This window comes from Oryzias latipes, chromosome 7 (assembly GCF_002234675.1).
Source record: "Oryzias latipes chromosome 7, ASM223467v1".
NCBI lineage: Eukaryota > Metazoa > Chordata > Actinopteri > Beloniformes > Adrianichthyidae > Oryzias > Oryzias latipes.
The window spans coordinates 12,633,134-12,656,446 of NC_019865.2; the positions used below are offsets into that span (position 1 = coordinate 12,633,134).

General features: G+C 39.2%; 1 protein-coding gene across 1 annotated transcript; it reads right to left on the bottom strand.

The window, feature by feature from the left end:
* Positions 1-1,341: 1,341 nt before the first annotated feature.
* LOC101174187 (calcium-binding and coiled-coil domain-containing protein 1) lies at positions 1,342-11,899 on the bottom strand. The gene is made up of 16 exons (XM_011477113.3): positions 11,791-11,899; positions 11,680-11,712; positions 10,566-10,717; positions 10,369-10,471; positions 8,749-8,951; positions 8,404-8,616; positions 8,068-8,216; positions 7,918-7,987; positions 7,289-7,444; positions 6,381-6,635; positions 6,180-6,305; positions 5,880-5,975; positions 5,189-5,276; positions 4,840-5,051; positions 4,515-4,606; positions 1,342-3,030 (listed from the first exon to the last, which is right to left on the bottom strand). Exons 3-16 carry the CDS (start codon positions 10,695-10,697, stop codon positions 3,003-3,005), a joined length of 1,923 nt encoding a protein of 640 aa, XP_011475415.1. The 5' UTR covers positions 10,698-10,717; positions 11,680-11,712; positions 11,791-11,899; the 3' UTR covers positions 1,342-3,002.
* Positions 11,900-23,313: the final 11,414 nt, after the last annotated feature.

A 23,313-nucleotide genomic window follows, 5' to 3' on the forward strand; every position in this document is an offset into this window, starting at 1 on the left:
AAAATTTAAAGGAGCCTGATAAGGTTCCTCCATGTTGATTCTCACATGGGAGACACTTCTCAGAAAGGGTGTGTGTGTGTGCGTGTGTGTGTGTGTGGGGGGGGGGGGGGGGGGGGGGTAGTGGTGGAAAAAAATGTAGATATGAACACCTGAGGACACAAAGAAAAATGAACAAAAATCTTCCTTGCAGTAGATCAAAAGCCCTCTACCATCAATTTTTCACAAATACAGTAAAGAGAGCGTTAAAAGCAAGTCAGGATGATAAATCAGTTTAAATATTTAAAACCAGGAAGAGACCCTGCTCTGAACTGGAGCAGTGGTGCTTAAGTCAACACACTGGAGAGATAATGGAGAAGCATAGGCTGCAGTTCCTCTGAGAGTGATCGAGAGGATAAAGCTCAGTGAACCAAAGTCAGGGAGCGAAGTTAGAGAGGCTGAGTCCGGACTCAGGCAGCGAAAAAGGCGAGGAGCACAGGACCTGGGCAGGAGTTTTATTTTTCCATGAATGTATGGGTTAGGAGCAGGGCCATCAAGGCTCATAAAGTGGTTAAGATCAGTCAGAAATGGTATTTGTCATGTGCTACGCATACATCAATCTGCAGGGAGCTGAGCATCAGTGGAGAGAGGAGAGGTGAGGGGAAGGTGAGAAACATTTTCAGGTGCAATGACCATAAATTTAACACCTTCGCCGGTGCAGGGAGGAAGCCAAAACAGCCGAGATGGAAAAAAAGTGATGGAAAAATGGAAAAAGGTGTCTGCAGATGAGGGTGCAGTATGTGCCGCAAGGCAGAGGAAATAAACAAAACCAGGTAGAGGGAGCGGTCTGAGGAAAAGGAGGGAACCTTGTGCAGGAAAGCATCGGGGTCATAAAAACTCAGAGATGTGTTCTGGCCTCTGGGTCTTCATATCTTTTACATTTCTAATTAAAAGAGATAAAGAGTGAGGGAGTCATCAATCCCACAGTGATTTCCCAGTTAAGGTTTTAGAGCAGGCTGTAAACTAGGCAGCCCAGCATCATTGATTTTATAATTAGCTATCGTCACCCCGCTCTTAAGATGTGTGGGGAATGTGGTGGGGGGCAGGAGAAAGACAGGGGCAGGAAATGCCCGAGGACTGGGGAGGCAAAAAGAATGGAGACGATGGAGGTCAGCCCTGAGGGGAGCCAAAGGTGAGAGAAAATTCCAAATGAGAAACGTCCATCGAACAGGCAATGGGCCAAACGGGAATACGGGCTGTGTGGAAGCGTGCAAAGAAATTGGATAGTTAATTACCAGGGAAATGTCAAGTGAGGATCAAAATGCTGCAATAATCTCTGGCCAGGAAAAAAAGCAGACACATTAGTCTCAATGATGGATACTTTTTATTATGCCGAGCCTCACACAAACCTCCACTTATGACTGGAAAGTAAAAACACTTCAAAACAAAGCTCTGCAGATCTACAACAGGGTCATAATTTCTGTTAAATGACACCAAAAAAAAAAGAACTTCACTGTGACACTTCTAGTTTAAAGTACAAGAAAAACGACATAGTAGTGTGCCATCTTCTGAAAACAGACTTGAAAGGAAGTAAAATTGTAGTGTAACATGACAGTGACACAAAATAAAGAACAAAACAGACAAAAATGTTACCAGATCCTCATTTGAATTTACCTTTTATGTTTATTCTCCCTTAAAAATAACTAGATGAAATCCCTTTCTTTCATTAGCACCGAAATTTGGTAAAAAAAAATGAAGCCAAAAAAAGTTCATGTCTGAAAGCGAAAAGGTAGATTATCAAACATTTATAAAGTACAAGTAAAAATGACACAAGGGTCTATAATAAGAACAGAAATGTTCAAAAAAATAAACTGAGCATCCATGGATCCTTGTTTAATCTAAAAACACTCCTAGAATAAAAACAGTGTGCAAAACAGCAGGTAAAATTAAGCATCTAGGCATCTATAGTCAGATTTCTTAGCCTAGCAAGGAAGCTGCTGTTCCACAATCCACGCACATCTATTACAAACCTAACCTGAATATGCTTTAACTGCAGCTAAACTTTGACTAAAAAACATTAAAAAATGCATAAGGTATTGATTGAACACAGGCAACATTTCTTAATAGGCAGCGCATCGCCTTAAATCCGGCTTACAGCTTTCGGCACACATCTAGAACTGCATGGGTGAATCAGTGAATTAAGCTGAAGTTAAGCATTCAAATACACACCTTAAGGATTGTAGTAGTTGTTAAAAGAGTCTCTTTTATTAACAAATATAAATTGCATTTGATCTATAGCGAAAGGCTTCTAAGATCATTTTGATGTGTAAAGCTGTGTGACGTCTACAATTACACAGTCAGCTTAGGAAGCTGTGGTTCAAAACCCCGTCCACTTCTCTTAAATCACTTCTGCTGCTACAATCAACTACTTATGCCTTCAAGAAAGTGCATATCAAATCTTGGTTCTGAAGAAAATAAGAGAGAAATATGGTGTCTTAGATCAACGTTATTGCAGTATATTTAAGCATGACGCGGCATCATTACTTCACGATGCTTTAAAAAGTGTCTGAAGGAGCCGTACAGAATTTAATGCTGGATTCTTGTGATTTTCACCGAAGCCGGTCCTGCACAAAACATTGTTATTACAGTGCCTGTCGCGACTCTTAATCACGATTGCCATAAAAATGACATAACATCTATCGTAAAGCTCTCCACATAACAATGATTCAACAATAATCATTGTGCTACGGTGTGCAAACTCTCAAACGACAGGGTCCCAGCCCCGGAGCTGGTTGCTCCGGTTTCTTGTGTCAACCGTAGAAAATAAAAAAGCTCACCTGACACCACTGGCAAAAAGAGCCAAGGTAATAACACAACAGTTATGAGGGAAAGAAAAAGGAAATCTGAGAAGTTTGATATGTTGGAACTGCAGATTAAAACCTTCGTTTTGAACGAACGGGGACTATAAACGGACATCAGAGGAGAAGAAACTTGAAGTCCGGATGCCCATCTCCTGTGGTTGGCTGTTACCATAGCAAAGTGTCAGCCATATTGCTGGAGAAAGACACAAAGAAGAAAGCGTGCATGTTAAATAAAAAAAAAAAAAGGGAAATAAACCCACATTGTGATTGAAAAAGGATGAGAGGCTGAGTGGGAGAGGGAGAGTCTTAATGATGCTGAAAATTGGCCCATGACTGCGGTCCACCTGTCAGGTAAATCATCACAAGAGCTCCCTGTCAACTTGTCTGTCCCTGTGTCCTCCCATCTTTCCCGTCCTACGCCCCCTGTCTAAAACGGTCTCCCCCACGTCACCCTGACTCCACTTCTTTTACAACCACATATTCAAAACTTCCATCTCCGAGCCACAGTCACCGTAAATAACGGGTTGCATTGGTGTGAGTGCATTCAAAAGCGTTGCCTTTTTCTGAGCGCAGAGATGGAAAGTGACAGAGGACTCGCGTACTGTGCTTTGTGAGGTTTAAAGTTTCTAAATTTGAAAGAGATTTTTGCTTCAACTTATCCACATCCCCGAAAAGAAGAGAGCATTTCTTACTCCACTCCATTTAGAGGGCGGCTTTGTTCTCAAGATGCTCGCAGACTTAAAAAGTGTACACACAAATCAAGTCACGAGCTCATAAAATATGACACGTCGCTGCTGTTAAAAACCAGCCACCGTGACAAAGGAGAGACGCTAATTGTCTGACGTCAGGGAAGTTTTCAAATGCAAATCTGAATTTCTCTGAACACTAAATCTTCACCTGTGTTCAAGGTGTTGCGGTCATTCCAGCTCTGCGCCTGGTGATCCTTCACTCTTTATTGAGGGGAATATCCTTCAGCGTACTGAGAGGGCTGACAAGCCATCCTTTCTGCCTTTCAGAGGCTATAACACTAGCAGCTTATGAAACTGTTAGATCATTTCTGACATTTCAGCATTCATATGCTAAAGGCTGTGCTTAAGAAATAAATGAGTAAGTAGGACTAGAACAGTCTACCTATAGCATTTAGAGTACCTCTAGCTGTACTGCAAGAAGAATGCCAATCTACTGTAATGTTTTCCTAATGAAGCTTTTCTCTGCAGATAAATGACTTTTCAGTTTGACATATTTTTTTAATTTCTTCTTGTGAAGTATACTATTTTAGTCACCTGACAGTGAATTTTAACCATCATGTGATGTACTTTTAACATTATTTATGGAGCATAAATGAAGTTTAAGATGGATATTGGGAAGGGGGCGGGGTTGCTCCATGTCAACAGTCCCGCCCACATCTCGGGGGTAATTTTCTGATGAACTACTGCTGCTCTACAGAAATTATGTCCTTGAAAACAAGATTAAAAAAAAAATCTTTAGCTAAAAACAGCATAATCATAATTAAAAGATCACTGGGAACAGTTTTACAATAGATTAAAAATGACTGGAGTGGGACTTTAATGTTTAATTATAAAAAAGAGCAGAATTGTTTCCTTTTGTTTGAATAATTGTAGGGTAAAGTTAAAATAAAAAGGTCGACAGAGGAGTCATTTCTTTGGAGGGTTGTACCTGAGAGCGTCAGTGGTGTGCTGGGACAACAAAAATGATGTTTCCTCTCTGTACTCCTTCCTTCCATTCTGGACTGAATCCGATTCTTCCTCCTAAATCCCACAAGAACACACACATACACACAAACACTTAACTCGAGCAGCTATTACAGTCTAATAACTTGCAAACTAGGGACCTAATTGCTTCCGCAAGATAACGTCCAAATCAAACGACCCACTGCCCGTGTTTAACTGGTTTGCACGCCTATCTGCATGACCACGTATAATGATGCTGCTATGAATGGCTCTGATGAATTGGAGTTGTGTGGGAGAGTGCCAGCACTGGCCTGATGCGGCAGGGAAAGAGGGGCTGGCTGGCTGATGACCACTAGTCTCCAGTTCGCCTCCTTGGGGGACTGAGGGGGTGTTGCAAGGTGCAAGGAGTCGGGCTGGCCGTGCTCGCAAAGGCTGTAGTGTCCAACGTTTTGGGGTGGATGGTGGATTTCTAAAGGCTCCGGGCTCTCATCCTCAGACTCAGATGGCACACTGGCAGGACTGCCTGCCACATAGACAAAAGGAGAGAGGTCACCCATCTTCACGACACATGTCCAACTGAGCTGCATTTAGTTCAGTTCAAGATAAGATATTGGTTTTGTGCGCAGGTTAAACCAGCAGTTTAAGTGCTGCTCAAACTACCTGAAGAGGCGAGCGGTGCAGCTTCCCAGCTGGTACTGGCCGCCATTCCAATCTTCTGCTCCAGCTGACAGATGTAGTCCATCAAATCCTGCAGAGCAAAAGAACACAGGCTTCACATCACAAAGCAGGGCAGTACTTTAATCATGAACTCAGCAGCCATCACCCTTACAGGCCTGATGATTTCTGACTTTTTTAGGTGAAAGCCTTATAAAACTGTTGAACATTAAACACTAACAAAAATCAACATTTATTATGAAGCAAATAACATTATCTCTTTACAATGAACGGGTGAAATTTTGTTTTATTAATACGACACCGCAAACTGCCTGCCATGCTCCCATATGGCGAATGTTAAATTGAAGCCAGACAATGATTTTCTAAGAAGTACAACATGTGCCCGTAGCTAACAAATGTGGTGCAGGTTAGACAACAAAAACTCAGCAGGCACATTAACAACCACGGTGCTGACTGCCCTAAAATTCAGCTTTTTATGCCACACCGTAAACAATTTATATTACACAATAACAAGAGGGCAGCAACAGAGAGAAGATTCCCAACACTCTGGGTTTTCTCAGTCGATGTATGGCAGCTCCACCATCAGTCGATTTTAGCATTTTATCAGACTAGAAGCTAAATGCAATACAATGCCTGATACAGAAAGGAACTCGTCAGAGAAGATTGAAGTTTTGACCTGCTTCTCTGCGAGCAGCTGCTCCTTCTCTTTATGGGAAACTCTCAGGCTCCCTTTTAGCTCCTGAAGCTCCCTGCGGGTTTCGCTCAGCTGGACCTGCAGGCCAGATATCATAAAACAGCAGGATTAAAAAATAAATAAAAGGAGTATCAGAAGCATTTTTAAATAAGGATTAAGAAGGTTTTCTGTCATTTTGCTATGGTTTTTGACATGTGCCTCTTGTTAGTGTCAGATTCAAGAGCGCCAGCTGTTACTTAAAACAAACCACCTGCCACACAGACATTATTCTCTTCTTCTAACCCGGTTGCAATCTTTTTCTCTTCCAAGCTCCACTTCCAGCTTCACTCTCTCCATCTTTTCCTCTTGCAGCCTCTCCTCCACTCTCAGCATATCTGAGTTCAGCTTCTCCAAACGATCATGGCTGATCTGTGGGAGTCACAAAAACAGTGTGGCAAATGGATCCTTGTAGAACCCTGAATCAATTCCATATCAGAACCCAACCTCTGCAGCAAGCTGCAGCTTCTGCCTCTCCTGGGCCCACTGGGCTTTTCCTTCCCTCAAGGCCAGACTTGAATCTGCGAGCTGAAGGGTGAGTTGGGCGGCTTGAAGACGAGCCTGATGCAGTTCGGCCTGACCGTGATCCCTCTGTGCTATCATGGCACTGAGGTCACTTTTTAAGCCCTCTGCAGCCCGCTCGCTCATGTGAAGACGCTCCCTCAGACTCCTCATCTCCTTCAGTGAAGCCTCATTCTCTGTCTGATGTCAAAAAACAAACAGAGGTAACATATTTAATGCTGCAGGCAAAACAGGTTAAGAAATAACAACATGCTGAAGGTAAAAAAACACATATGGCGTCTTGAAAACCTTTAGGATGGATTGATACATAATTAAACTTGTATACATGCAAACAAAATAACTTATTATTAACAGTTTTCAATAAATGATCAGATCTATCTAGTAAAATGGATATTAAATGTCATGTCCTTTAGCTAATAGATACCGTTTTCCCCTAAAAGAACTGATTTTTCCTGACGTGTTTCCACCTCTATATAATAGATATGATAGTTTTACTGCTCATTTGTGTATAAAATGCAGGACATGGAAGTCACGTGTGACATAAGACTAGCATTAGATAACAGCAGCAACTGATGTTTCTTCCTTGTGGAGTACATATTTAAACTCCCTTGTGATGTTTTTTTTTTTGTTTTTTAGCCATTACTTACAAAATAACTCAAATTCTGGCCTCCCATGTAGACCACCATTTTCGTTTGTTTCTGATTACTCTCAGTCCTCCAATTTTTAGAGTGTACAAACAGAAAAAATGTCAATAAGTATTTATCTAATATAAACAATATTTATATTAGGTTTGATAAAACATTATGCAATCAGCCTGGTGAGAAACGTCAGACCTCCTTCCTCTGGGCGATGGTGAGCTTCTGCGTGAGCGTGGTGATGGTGTTCTGGAGCTGCAGGACGCTGGTGTCTCTCTGTGCAAGGGAGTTCCTCAAACCCTGAAACTCTTTGGACAGACTTCTGAGCTCTGCCTCTGTCTGCTCAAACTTGACCTGATAGACACAAAACACCCAGATCCAGAAGCATCAGACACAGAGGAAAAGATCAACAGCGTTTCCATTCTTAAATGGTCTTTTTAATGATGATTCTGAAGTTTTAACCCAAATAAAAAAAACCTGTGTGGTTTTCTGACAGTTTCTGCAGAGCGGCAGGAGTTCATTAGAAATTTCCCTCAGAGTGGTGGGTGGAAGTGTTGGCGCGGAGCAACTCCACCCCCTTCCCCCTTCCTGTTGCTGGGAGAGGGGAGCTCGTGGCCCGCCCAGCATACTTTTTTACGTCACAAATATGATCTTTCTCAAACTGCAATTTATTGTCTGCTTCAGATTCACAATAAGACTCAGAAATGTAATTTTGAGCTTGATTTTCTTTATGTATCACATCTTTAGTGAGAAAATGCCACAAGATCCTGTTAAAAACACCAAAAACACAGAATTCCCCGGACTGGGTCTTTAGTACTTTCACCCACCTGCAGACTTGTTCTCTCACTTTCCTCTTCATTTTTAAGTGCATTTGCCCTCTTGGTTCTTTCCTTGATCCTACAATCACACATTTGGTGATGGAAAATTAAAACTATTTATGACATCCCAATAAAAGAAAAAGATGTAAAAGATCCAACCTCTCCAGCTCTGCCTCTCTTTCCACAGCCCTCTGAGTCAGGGTTTTGATGTTCTCTTCAAGGTCTTGGATTCTCATTTCACTTGATTCTCTGGCCTCCATTAAAGAAGCTTTCTCCTGGGTGAGTGATTGACCTAAAAGCTGCTCCTCCTAACAAACAAAACGCTTTTTGTGAATAACTTTCATTTATAGGTTACTTTGAATATAAAAATACATTCATATTTTGAGCTAAACACAGATAAGTTGATCATTTATACTTTTTGAAAAGTGAAAGTAAAGTACTAAAACGGTAACAGCTATATCTATTTTCATTATTCGCCTCAGCTCCATACACCACCTCCAGCCTTCTCTCCATCTCCACAATCGTCTCGCGACTCTGCCTCAGATCTTCCTGCAGCCTGCTGATATCACGTTCCAACCCTCTCCATCGTCTGTCCCAAGCCTCCTTAGCCCTCCAGAACTCCTCCTTCTCTTTCTCCCTTTGCTTTGTTGTCCTCTCCTGCAGCTGGAGCAGCTCTGCACGCTCCTGCAGGCATTCCTGCAGTCGGCTCTGACAGCAGAACAGTCAAAGATGGTTTTTGAGAACCAGCATTGTTTTCCAGGACCGTCTTCTTAAACTTGGACTCATTGGTGGTGCAAAGAAAACAAAAAAACCCACTTTAGTTTAAGTGTTTATGCTCACCTGCAGAAGTTCAGCCCTAGGTACAACCAGCAGCATATCTGTGCCTTCCTCCTCTCCATAAGACTCTTCCTCGAGGGTCACCAGATCTTCAAGCGGCTTTGGTGCACAAAAAGTGAACTTAGGGCTGCGGGAGCACACTTCCCCCTGAGCATCCACATAGACAAATTCATACTCCTGGGAGCTGGGCTTAGGTAGGTAGGAGGCTAAAATGGGGAAAAATGGGATTTCAAAATTAATAGAATAAAAAAGAAAACAATATATAAATATACATATTCTTACCGTTTCCCTGTTCTTATTTGTTATGGTGTAAGAAAGGGAATGCAATGATTTGAAAAACTTGGCATTTTTAATTTATGATGCATATAATTTCAGTAATTTGGCTTCAAGTCTGCAGAAAAGTCAGTTCTGAAGGGAATTCTGTAACCAAACTGCCAAACAGGTAAATCTTAGGTTTTAGGTAAATGAAAGAAACAGGACCTGTACAACATAACTTAAATTATACTTCAAATGACCCTAATCCCTATGAGGCAAATATCTAAAATGGGTTCATCCAGTTGGTCAAATGGATAAAGGGATTTATTTGATTTGTTAGATACGTCAAGCTGCCATATGAATGTCTTAGCACATTTAAGGTAACCATTAATCGCAATTTTCGTCTCTTATGGAATACGCATGTTGCACAGTTTGATATCGCGATAACTATAACATTTTATTTTGCAGGTCTAGTACACACCTATGCATATAGGTGTGTGTATGTGTAATATATATATATATTGTTTTTTTTTTAGTAGTTTCCTGACATGCAATTGGTTAAAATGCAGAACTTTTTACTATTACGGGTATTTACTACAATTAAAACTGTATTAAAACTAAGCAATATAAAATATCAGAACAGTATTAAAACTAGTTTCTGGGTTTACAATTTAATTATCAAGTTTTTGTAATACATTTCTACTCAAACGTAATTTCATTTGGTCATAAACATTTTTCACATATTTAGTGATGCAACTGAATAATGACTGAATTTTCTTCACTAAGACGATTATTCATTAAGTGAAAATAAAACTGAAAGTTGTTTTACAAGAAATCATTGATTTAATTCATTAATATTGTTTTATTAAGTAAAGATAGTTCCTTTATTTTATAAACCAGCCCTAGTTTATCAAAAGATAAAAATGCAGTTTTGCCTTTTATTTACTAAATCACTGGCAGTCGGGAGTCATTAATGATTTCTCTTGAGTTTCAATTCTGCCTTTTGTGATAAATAATTTTGATTCTAAATGTAAGCTAACTTTGCAATAAATCACAGTGCGATGGTTCAATCCCCCACCTGCTGCACACGTGTTCCTCCCAGAGAACAAGAAATCTTGACAGACCCTGACACACACAACACCATTTTCCGGTGAGTACAGCAGGCTCCAGCCCACTGTCTTTGTCATCATCATCATCATGGCCTCCTGCTTACTCAGTAATGTTATTCTAACCAAGTCACAACTGATCAAACAAAGCAATTATTTGTCTTTTGAAATGACCAAAGTTCCCCCATTTTGGCTTTGACCCTTTCATTTTTACTGAAATACCTCCAGCTGGTAAGTACTTGAAGAAAAGGAGCCTGAGTACCTTGGAAATGCACACAGCAGTTGACATCTGCACCCTCTTGATAGTCAACTGGAACCAGAGCCCAGACAAAAGTGTGGTAATCCTTCACTGAGGACCATCCCACCTGAGATAGAAAACACACACTTTTGGTTAGCTTGCAGCCGCATTAACAGTCTGGGATCGCATACTTTCAGTGAAACATGTCAGAGTAAAAATACCTTGAAGAGCCCAACCCAATCACTGCTGGCCCACTTGTGCTGTGCGCTTAACGTGAAGTGGCAGTCAACTCTGCTCTGAGGGAAGTAACTGCATCCCACGTTTCTAAACTCCACCTGCCAAGTGTTGTCCATGGCAGCATGAAAAAAAAGACCTGTGCAAGAAAAATCAAACCGATGGCAGTCATTATGGTCCCATAGATTAAAGCTGGCACGAGGGAACGGAGCAATTGTGAATGGGAGAGGGGTGATAGCAGGCAGAAAATAGGAGCAAGCCAGGGGTACATGAATATTTACGCAGAGTAAGAAGATAGCTTGACTGAGAGTCCAGTGGAGGAGTGGAAAGCTAAGCCTGAGTGACCCGTCTTTGAACAGAACCACCCACTACAACTCCTTTACTGTGGCTATTTTGGTCTGAAGAAATCATTTGCCGCTGTGCTCCATCAGGCAGATCAAGGTGTCCCATCAGCATTGAGAGGGAGGTTGGAGGGATCTCAGATTTCACAGGCAGGCGTATTTTTGGAACATCTCAGTGTACTTCTTTTGCTGACAGAAAGCATTGTTAATTTAGCACTGAGTGTCATGCAACCTTCATGTGGATGACACCAACCCAGCTTTGATAACGGAAATGGCACATCTCTGTTGCACATGTGTACACAAAACAGCCATAAGAGTGCAACACTATAATTACAGGATGTTCGGCAAGTGCGCATGTGCTGTGTCATGAGGGCATATTGACCGACGACTGTTAGTTTTCTCTACTTATGTGTGTGAAAATGTTCTTCCTATGACCCCTGGGTTGTATTAACATGACAAAAATGCACTGTATAAATGCGTGTTCACTCTTGTCGACCCGGTGGAAAAATCACAGCTAAAGGGAAAGAATTTGCAGCAGTTCTTTGAGGTTTCATGTTACACATGACGAGGCTTGAGGCCCTGCAGCAGCACATGTCGAGGACGCAACTCTGACATGCAGGTCGAGGAACATTTCGGAAACAATCGTTCAAGTACATTCCTATATACAAACATTTTTAAGATTATTTAAAGATGTCCGATTAAATTAGACAAACAACAGCTTTGTTTACAAAAAACTAAAACATCTGCGCACTGACATTACCTCCAAAGTCTCGCAGTTCTTCAAGTCAGAATTCTGTAAAAGATGACAACAGATGCTGTTCATTAGGACTTATCAATCTATTTTCAGTAAGAAAATGATGACACCACGTACAGGACTGTCGTGCTTTTTTCCTTCACGCGTCCGGCTTCTCTAGTAACACGAAACAATAACAAAAAGAGGGGAAAAAAGCCAAAGCAAAACACAAGCGCGACAGCATCACCACCCCGAAGAACTCTGGGAGTTGTAGTTCACCGGTAATGGAAAACCTAACAGATTGCACCGAATTGAACTTCAACTCCCAAGACTCAAAGAGATTGTGGAGAGAAGAACGTAGGATGACGCATGTAAGCACACGCCGTTGCTTTTCCGCGTTGACTTTTTTCCCGTTTTTTTTTCATTTTCTTTTTTTTTTGTTTTGTTTTGGCTGTACCGCTCTTCGATCTTCAAGCTTGTTAGCTAAAGTGGATAACAAAAGCAGAGTTATTGGACGTTATATATACTTTAAAATGGGATAAAAACAGCCATCTTGTTTGTAATGTTCTTGTCCCCTCCCGGCCTATAATAAACTTTAAATAGAAATCGACGCAGTTGTTGATTTCGCTTAACCTGTTGTATTTGGAGGGATTGCTTTCCTCGCGTTCTAAAGTTGTCTATGATGCTCTGCCACAGAAAAAGAAAAACACAACTCATTGTGCAGAATATTGAGATTTCAGGATGGAACTGTTCTTGTCAGTTCAAGATTTAGACGTGTTTTACTTTTTTAAATTCATGATTACATTTTTGTCAGTGTTGGAGCCTGAAGATGCTGTAATGCTGGCAGCAGGTGGCAGCACACCATCTTCAAACAGACACTTAAACATTTCAGGTTCACATACATGTAAGCTGTATCCACCCAAACATCCTCAAAGCACTTCTATATGTTTTTCTGCAGATTCCTTGCCCTTCTTCTGTTTTTCCAAGTTAAAAAACAGAAATTGGATGGAAACATGGATATCATATGTGACAACCAAACCACACATTTTTACTGTTGGAAGAGTAAACAACATTAATATTCCATAAGTTAACGCACTGAGAAAGCTCTTTAAATTGTGCACAAGGCTGTTGGAAATTGCACAGAATAAGGAACCCTTACAGCATTAAAAAATATAGCAAAAATTAAAATATAAGATCGTTATGGTTCAACGGCGGTACTCTGTGTGATATTTATCATATATTAGTGCTATCACATTGTCCATAACTGTCTTATTGATGAATCAATCTAGCCAAATAGTACTTTACTCCTCCTTCAATTAGTGGGGCTAGTTTGGCTAATTTAGTCCGTTGACGACACTACAAAAATGCTTCATGTAATTTTATGCCGAAGGACAGTCAATAGTGAGACCCTATAAATTGTGTTTAAGTGGATTAATAGTGAGCTGAGTCTGTGTGAGCAGAGTAGAGATAGAGGAGAAGTAGTGTCTCTCTTGAAGTAGCATAATGAAATAAGTTGTACATGGCAACGACTATCTCATACATTACCCAATGTTTACTGGAGACAAGGCTATCAAGAGATGCACATAAAAATGACTTCTTCATTTGAATTTATTATATAGAAGTACAGAAATCTCATGATGGATCCTTATCTAGGTGGGACTTCTGTGAATCAGTGTAAAGGTCAGATATGAGTAAACATTGCATGATAAATTGGATTCCACCATTTTGACTTTGTTCTTCTTTATATAATTTTTTATTGGTTCATAAACATTTCTGTCTGCTTTCACTTGTTAAAGAAATTCAGACAATCTTTTGCTCCAGCGGCACGCCCACCTTTAGATTTTTTATTCACATTATTTTTTTTATAAAGAGATGATGGCATTAAGAAAACACCAGAGCATGGTGTCAATTGTCATCTAACTATTCCACTGGGATTTAATTCTCATCATCCACTGATTCCTAACAGCTTGGTGTAGAATTCCTCTTGACATAAGACAACACTATAGCTCCTTAGTGCTACTGCAGTTTTATTACTTGAGGTGGTTTGTCTGAAAATAGTGTAGCACATGTCTCATTCAGCGGGAATGGCAGGTATGTGTCACTAGCCATAAATTCCAACTTGCCTTCAGCAGTAATCAGAGGAAACCTCTAATGGGATTATGACCTTCTGTTGTGTATAGGCAAGTAAACTGTTAGAGTTGTCAACATGCAGGAGAGGAGCATAAAAGATTTATGTCGGAAAACAATTTATTTTCTCATCAAGCTAAATGTAATGTGTCTTGGGGATAAAAGTCCTGCGAAACAACTGAGAGATACCATTGTTTAGTAAAGATATTAAAAGCAATATAAGCATGTTAAATTTAAATAACAATTACTCTAGGTTGAGTGGTGTAATCAAAGAGTCTGTGTGAGAACATAATCAAGGAAATGCATAAGAAGGGTAGAAAAGAATCCAAATGCCTGGAAGGAGGGCAGAGTGTTGTGAGGGCAGAGACAGAGATGAGGAGGTATGTAGGGGGGGTGGGTGGTATTTAGTATGCACGGCCAAGCTGCCCCATCTGCTTAGCGCAGCAGTCCCTGTCGTATAACTGTCTGCAGGCTGTGGGCCACATAAAGAATGTCTCAGATTTGATGTAATTCTGCAAAATTAATGACAGCTTTACTCGGTATGGGCCGTGAGGGAATGATTAGTGTTTGATCGTCCATCTGATCAGTTCCCTTGGTTGGCTACAGTGAGATGCTCCACTATATGCTGGTATGCTGCCTGTGGCGAGCACACATGCACACACCTTTCTCAGAGTGATCTTTGGGACATTGTGCTCGAGTTTATTCGTGAGGGTCTGGTTTTACCTCGACAAAAACATCCAATATCTTGTTAAAATCTCTGTGGTGTGACACCTCGCATCAAGATGAACGGCCTCGGCAGGGCTGGACGCAGGTCCCACTGGTGGTGTGATTGTGTACACAGCCCTTTTATATCGGACTGTGTGGTATTTCAAAGGAAAGTGGGCCAACCAGCATCCAATTTAGAGAACTCAGAGGTCACACTATGACCTTTTACAAGACAGGCTTTACTGCGGCTGTGATTGGGTATTAGTTTTAAAAGAGACATAGAATGGATTGGAAATTTGAGAGAGAAAAAAATTGATCCCATAGATAGATGGTTGGAGTTGGGCATGCGGGATAACACTCCTGCTTTTAATTCAGCCCTGGTTCAGAGGACCCAACCCCCCCCAGCTCTTTCTTCCTCTAGGGCTGTTACGTTTACAAGCGAAGGGGGTATACTGTTTTACAAGTGAGCTTGGTGGGTCTCGGCATGCTAGCAACATTAAAATTGAACTGGTCTTATCTGTGGAAACCGTGAGGCTTTACATCAGAGGCTGTCGTGCTGCTGCCATGGGACTCCTGTGTGTTTTTATGTAATATGGTGCAGTCAAAAACCCTGTGGACAATTAAAGTGAGCTGATAGATAGAGAAGCCATTGAAGACCAGGGTGCTCATTTGCCAAATGCTCCGAGGAGTTGGAGGAGGCTGATTTAGAAGTTTGTCTGTTAACAAATCCAACACATGACATGTGGAACTGGGTAAACTGGAGAGAAATGCTGTTCTCACAGTTGTACCAGTTTTATTCTCTCCATGTAACCAAGCACACTGATCAAATACCGAACATGAGGATAAGGCTGTGGTTCTGCCAAAACAGACCATTGGACAGATTGGCAAGCCTCCTTCCTCAGCCAAACTGTTGACCATTACAACAAATGACTTGCAAAAACACAATTAAAATAAACACAGAACTGGTTCCAGTTCATTTGCAGCTCAGATCATTATCTGCTCAGTTTTTCTCTTTTCTCTGTGAGTTTCCATTTTTGCACTCCCATCCATAACACTGTCTTTCCGAATGACTTGACTGGTTTGCGCCCACTTGGGTCCTCCCCTCCTAGTCGACAGCCTCTGATCTTCTTTCATTTTGTTCCATCTTGACTCACCCCTCCTCCTCCAGTGCTTTCTTTTTCTCCTCTTCATTTTATATTTTTGGCTAAGCAGAGGACCTTTCCTGGTGCAGTGACCTTTCTGGTTTTAAATTAAACCCCACTGCGGCATGTCTCTCTTCATAGACCGCCAGTTATGAGTCTTCAGAGAACCGCAAAAAAATAATGATTCTGATGAAATGGCCCTTTTAAAAAGCTCTTCCAAAATCCTTTTACATTTTTCCCCCTCCTCCCCCTTTTCTGGTTGCATTAATATTCACACTAATGAGGAACATCCTAAAGATCGGACAATGGAATATGTGACACGAGATCCATGCACAAGTCCATTCACATGCACATCAAATGCACACTGTTGCTCCTTGCTAATGGGGCCTAATCAAATGCCATCTCGGTTTGAAGTGATTTATGAAAACTGGGCAGTGGATGCTTGCAATGTGATTGCTTCATCAAAAGGGATCATTTTTCAATGGGTAACAAAGTTTGTGGCTTTTTAAAAGAGATCATGTTTTACATTACCTAATTGAATGAGGTCTGTTAAATTACATTTAGATGAAAAAGTGTTTTCCTTCTGATATCAAGCTACAGGTAATCCTATACCTCACATATGTCTAAGTTCGTGGTGCAGCACTAAGACTAAGACTAATACTGTTCTAAAAATCTAGGTGTTCACAAATATCATACTTTAACTGTGTTGGGCTTTCTATTAGTTGAGATGTAAACTTTATATTCTTTTTTTCTCATATGTGTGCCTTGTGCAAAAGACTGCCTCATCTTAAACTGGCTGTAGTTTTTCTTTTCACAACTTGCCTCCGCTGTCCCACAAGTTGGTTTATCTCAGATTTTTTATGCATCCTTTTTCGTGGACCTTCCTTAAAGTGATAAAATAGGTTTGTTGTGTTGGCATAAGGTGTTTGAATGGTCTTCTTGCATTGTTTGCATATTGCAGCGACATGTCATAAAACCACCAGACTTTTTTTCTTTTTAAATAATTTTTTTTGTTTTTATTTCCACTTACCGGTATATACATTTGGATTATGCATACTGACAAGACAACACTTATGCAATTGTCTCAAGATATTTATTGATATATTTGTTATAATAATTGATCAAATTAGGTTGGAAACGATAGAAACAATAGAAGAGAAATGAGACACTTTTCTATTGTACTCACAACAAGTATCGTCATGTCGCCCTGCACAAATTTACAGTATAACAGAAATTTATCTTAACACCATTATTTTCTTAAAATGTGGAATTAAACTGGCGTGCTTAAAAAAAATCCCTGTTCGAAATGTGGAACATCAAGTTTTTCTTCCCTTTATGCTGACTCTTGTGAAAGCATTTGTCCTTGTGTTGCATGCTGCTGGGCACTCATGACTCTTCTGTCACCGTCAGCCCTGCCTCTGCACTCAACTACTGCCAGATTGTTGCACCACCCAGGATAGTGGACAGTCGTTCTCTTTCTGAGAGAGCAGAGCCATAGAATCACTCAACTTAGTTTAGATTCATTCTAACCTGCCATCACCTGTTGTTTCTCAGTCACTTAAGGACATTTAATTCTGATCTAGCTCCTCAGTGGACCCAGCATAAAACACATATTGTTCAGGGGCCAGTTCAAACATTCTTTGAACATTAAATGGATAAACCATTATCCAAGGTCTTTCTTTGAATCTTAAAACCGTTTAAATGGAAGTGTGTCACTTTATTTCAAGCCAGACTCTATTCTTAGCTGTTTATTATACCAATATGGGTCATAAGGAAACATCACTTACAGGAAATAAAAAACTATCACCAGTTAACACTAAGAACTGCATGTTTCGTAGAATAAATGTGTTCTTTTGGTACTTCCCTCTATTTTTTTTTAATATGATGCATTGTTTGATTGGAATTTATAATGCTAAATTAGATCAATTTTTTAACTCTTCAACAATCCAACTAAAAGAAAATTCAAAAACTAAGTTTTTTGTTTTGCCTTGAGTAAAACATACAATTTAAAAAAATGTGTTTTTAAAATGTGCTCAACCGTTTAGTTTGGCAGGTAGATAAAGGATTTAAGCATATGTGACAACATTTTGTATAAAGGTTAGGAAATTTTACAGTTTAAATAAAATAGGAATGCAAATGTTTTTGAACATCTATCTACCCCTTTTTCTGTTACAATAGTTTAAAACAGGCATATAATATATATTTTTTATCATTACATGAACAATATGACAAATAATATTAGTATTGAACCATCTGACTATGTACTGTAATATAAAATTCTCGGGACATCAGTTCTTGGGGATATAACTTTCTGCAGTGAAAATCTAACTATAGAACGGTGAAATTCAAATGGACTGGAAATGGTTTTATATCCTCCTCCCGACTAACATGTTGCAACATTTTCTTTTATAAGACCACTGTTGCATATGATTCTCTCTTGGAAAATCCTAACCTTCTACTGGTGATCAGTTAACTAAGACCTGAGGAGAATACTCTAACTCTAATCATGGGGAAACAGTTTCATTTTGTTAAATAAGAAGAAGGCAGAACAAAATTTCACACCTTCAAAAGAAAAGGCACAAAGAATTGTCGAGCAGTTTATGCATTCAACTTTGTCTGTCGTTCCGCTCTAAATGAAGATACTTCACAATTTTCCCAGAATCTGCTGGAGCTTTTCAGTCATCAATTCCTCTCTATAAATTCTGGCTTTAATACCAAGCTTTGTTTGCCTCATGTTTTACTGCTGTTTGCTTAAAGTGCTGTGTTGCTTTTTGTGAATTTCGTCATTATCAGGATATCTTTATGACAGATGAAACCCCATGTGATATATATATATATATATATATATATATATATATATATATATATATATATATATATATATATATATATATATACATGTGTGTGTGTATGTATATATATGTATATATATATATATATATATATATATATATATATATATATATATATATATATATATATATATATATATATATATATATATATATATATATAGATGTACGTATATATATATACATACATACATACATACATACATACATACATACATACATACATACATACATATATATTTTTTCTGTATAAAAACAGTTTCCTTTTGAAATTAACGAAAAGTTACTTAGTCCCAGTCTATAGAACTGTGATCTAGTGTTTTTAACATGTTCTTGTGGCCTTTTTCTTATGACATACATCAAGGAGATGAAGCTAGATTAAAAAAGGTAGTCACAGATCAAAGGATTTTTGTTAAACTATCACATGATCTAAAAGGAGGTCTGTTAAATTATATTTATAAGAAAAAGTATTTTCCCCATTTTGATAAAATGCTACAGGTAAGCTTTTACTTCATAAAAATCTAAGCTCTTGTTGCAGTAAGACAGTTAATATTAAAACTGTCCTAAAAATCTAGGCGATGACAAATAGCGTACTTCCACTGTGTTACGTTTTTCACTTGTTCAAAAAGGGAAATAAAATAATTTTACTTTTAAGACATATTCCAGTGAAAATTGTGTTTTTAACATGTTCTGATGGCATTTCCCATGATAAAGAAAATTAAGCATAAAATTGGATTTTCTGAATAGTTTTTTATTCAAATCATTGTGAATCAGGAGGAGATGACAAAATGCAGTTCGAAAAATCCTGTAGCAGTGATGTTGGTGCTACAATCAGCGGGCCACAACCTTTCTGAACCGCTCCATTCTGATGCATCCACTTGTAGACAAACAGATCCATGTACGTCTTTGTTTTCCTCATCAGACGTGGTATGTGGCTCAGAACTGTACAGCTGGATAGCTCCATTATTGCTCATCATTGTTGTTGCACCAGTAATTTTAGGTTGGGGGTGTGAAAGGATGTAAGCAAGCAGAGGAGAGGGCAGGCTTACTCTGCGTCAAGAGTCAGAGGTGAATTTCTACTGAATTCATGCCGTTCTGCAGAAAATATGTCTCAGAAAATGACAAAAGTTTTTTTATTTTAGCTAAAAACTGCATAATCATAATTAAAAGACCACTGGAAATGCTTTTACAATAGATGATTGGATTAGGACTTAGTTCTAAGTGTTCTAATGCACATATTAACCCTTTTCATATCAGAAAAGCACAAAGGTTCTCTGAATATGAATTTTCTCTCTATGAGAATTGCATCTAACAAGATACATCAGTGATTTCTGAGGCCTGTCTCCTTAGCTGCTTCTGGTAGCCTTGGTAAACCTAATGAGTTATGGGCCAGCCTAGTTACAACATGTGTGGTATTACCCCATTCCCAGGGTGTGTCCTCCTGGGTGCCTATGAATCACCAATCTCATCAAACTGGTTCTCTATCTCTGCGTCTCTCTGCTCGTCTCTTCACATTTCTTTCTTTGCTCCCCTCCCCCATTTGCTGTGACAGTCCAGTCCCCTGGGGCGTGTGTCTTGGATCTGCTGTGCACATCCGTAATGAGAGAAAAAGGCTAACTGGAAATCCTTACTGGCTGTAAAAATGACCAGGAAGGGTGGGGGAAACCTGCACTAAGCCTAGCAGCCCCTGAGTAAATCCACGATATTTTAGCAGGTGCACGCTCACACAAATGCACGCAAGTGCTCGCCTGTTAAGTCTGTTATCTATTTGATGTCATGGTATCAAAGTCCATCTAACTTCACCTAACTTTTTACTGTTAATTCGTTACAGATTATATGTTTGCATAGAGTAATGTAGATCTCTAACTGGGGGGAAGGAGTCATTCTACCCTTTTTGTTTGCATCAGAGTACTCTATTTTATGAACTTAATTTTTCTAACCTGCTCAGCTTTTAAAGAGAGAAGTAGAAAGGTTTGGATTAATGGAGAACTAGGAATCCCTAAATGAAAAAACTAGTGCTATTATTGTGGATTCATTTAAATCAAGACAGAGATTAAGACCTGAGATGATAGCACAGCTCTAGACTGAAATGCAGAGGGCTTCTTTCTCAGAAGGCCGTAGATTTAGAAGCATGTGATACCATTCCATACACAGAGACGCACACCCTCCCTCCCCTTATCTGAGAAATAAGCATTTTTACAGAGTTTGAGCTGTAAAAGGAGAGGAGCAGATAGCCCATAAATCTAGCCATAAAAACGTTAAGTTGTCAGAGGTGCCATCAGCTATCAATCGTGTGCGGCAAGCTGATGAAGGGGAAATAGGTGATAAAAAACAGCATTTTAGGGAAATTATGTCCAGTCTTCCATTTGCGAAGTGCTGCAGTCGCATCACTGCAGAATCTTAATCACTAGCTGGTGTGGCCAGGGACTGTTCCTTGGTGTGATGGTAAAGAGGAGCACACTCTAGTGGGGGGGTGGAATATGGAGGAGGTAAGGCGAGCTATAGCAAAGGGGGAGCAGTGTTGTAGAAAATTATACAACTACCATAAATCACTTCTACACTACCATTTTTTCCTCTCTCGCTCCCCACCATCCCCTTGTGCACCCTTTGCCTTTTTCTCGGTTTTTTCTCCTCTTCACGGCTGTACATCTTCCTCTCCTCATTTGCACTCCTACTCCGAAGATTTCTCTGGCTTTCTGCCTATTATTCTCCTTTCAGCCCCTTGCTATGTGCTTTATTTGAGGTGCTGCTAGTTACCCTTACTGCCCCTTTCTCCATCCATCTCAGCTTCATTTACAATGTGGTTTGTTTACATGCTTTCTTTATTGATCTTCTTTTTGTTGCCTAGCAGTGATTTATCTTGATTCCACAGGACTGTATTAGCAAACCCAGAAATTGTAGAAATTGACCTGTCTGTCAAAGATGGTACAGATACAGTTATTTTTCTAAAAGAAAATACTTCTGTGGTTTCATCTTGTTTTTTTTTCATGTTCTATCGTGGAACTCTGTGAGATGAACTTTGTTCTATTGGAAAATCAAATTCGACATGCTAGAACATTAATAAGCAAATTAGAAAAAATAGTTGCATATTTAGAGAATTTTACCTAAAAAATTAAACAGTTTACATTGACATATGTTTTAATATTTTAAATATGATCCCTTTCAATGTGAATAACTCCCAGCCAGTGGTGAGATGAAATCACTTTCAGCCGTGCTTGCCAATTGAATTGATAAATGCCTTCAGCGTTTGATCTGTGACTTCCTTTTAATCTAAGGTCATTTGTTAATTAATTTGAATAGCCTTGCGGTCTCTGCTTGTGCCAGCGGGATTCCTGAGTGATGTTATGCTCTGCATTGTGAAATGAATGTGTATTAATCTGGAGTGGTTCCTCCATCAGAATCTGTCCTGTGTCCATTTATCAACAGATGGAGAACACAAAACATTTCAAAAGAAAATAAGGTGGTAAATGCAAAATTCTGTATCAATCCTGTGTTTCAAATAATTGTTGGAGGAGGAATTTTTGTCATGGGTAAGTTTTGATAAGGAAATTCAGTATCTTATTTTACTGACACAAGTGCCTCCCTGCAACTGTAATAATTTATGTTCAAAAGTTCAAAATCTCAATATTCTAGTGCAATATTTCAATGCACTGAAAGTTGTGATGATCAGTTAGCAAGTCTCTGTGTCAGGGTCTGTGCTGCCACCCTTAGTTAGACCTAGGTACTGTAATGCAGTATCTTTTTTCTCATTATCACTCTGCAGTTCAGTCACACAGCAGCTCTTTGCAACAGAATGTAGTTTAACAACACACCGAACCCTGCTGCATTGCAACCAGTGTGCCAGTAAACATGCAGAGTTGGAGTAAACTGGAGTCTTCCACATATTGTCTGCTGCAAAGACTGAGGTTGAGTTCTTTAATGCTTTAAAGCAAATCAACACTCTTGTCGGTAATGTTGCTTTTCTTCACGTAAACAGAAACGAAACAGCTTTATTTAACCTATAGTAATGAATGGCTTGTTTTCTTTAAAGTGCAGTTTTTGGCTTACCTGACAGACAAACCATACAAAATCTATGATTCTAATGTCAACAACATACATGTGGCCTAAGGAACTTTCCTTAAACATTTTATTGTTATTTTAAACAAGTGACACAATTTGACTTATACTATCCTATTAGTGACATGAATTACACAATTAATATCTAACAATGTGTGTTTTTCAGGTCAAATGCAAACCAAAAGAAATAAACATCAGACACGCAGATAGAAAGAAAGACCAATGCAAGATAGATAGACAGATAGATAGATAGATAGATTAAAATGCTATCATTTGACACAATTAGCAAACAAATAGTTGAAAATATGTAAAATTCCACTTTACATACATTTCATTCCACATCTAATCCCCCAGGATAAACCGATTGCATGTGCACTTTGTTTGCACCTTTATTGTTTCTAATCAGTCGAAAATGGAGCTTAAAAGAATGTTTGTGACATTTTCATTTAATGTAAATTGCAATATTACAATTTTAAAAATACATTTTAGTCCTAATAATACAGTCATATTCCTAAAAGAAAAAAAAAGCTTTGCTGAACAGTACAGACTAATTATGCCCAAGAGATTGTTTGTTGTTATAAAATGGTTGTTGTAAGGTTTTACTCTATGAGCTGTCAAAGCCAAATGACGAGCTGTAATTAATTAATTTTAACAGGCTATTACAAAAGATGCAGTTCTTTAAAAAAGGGTAAAGTGCTTCTGTTTACAAATGTAAATTTGATGAGTGCATTTAAAGTTTTTGAAGAGTTGATAGAATACAAGATGTTTAGAAAGCATTA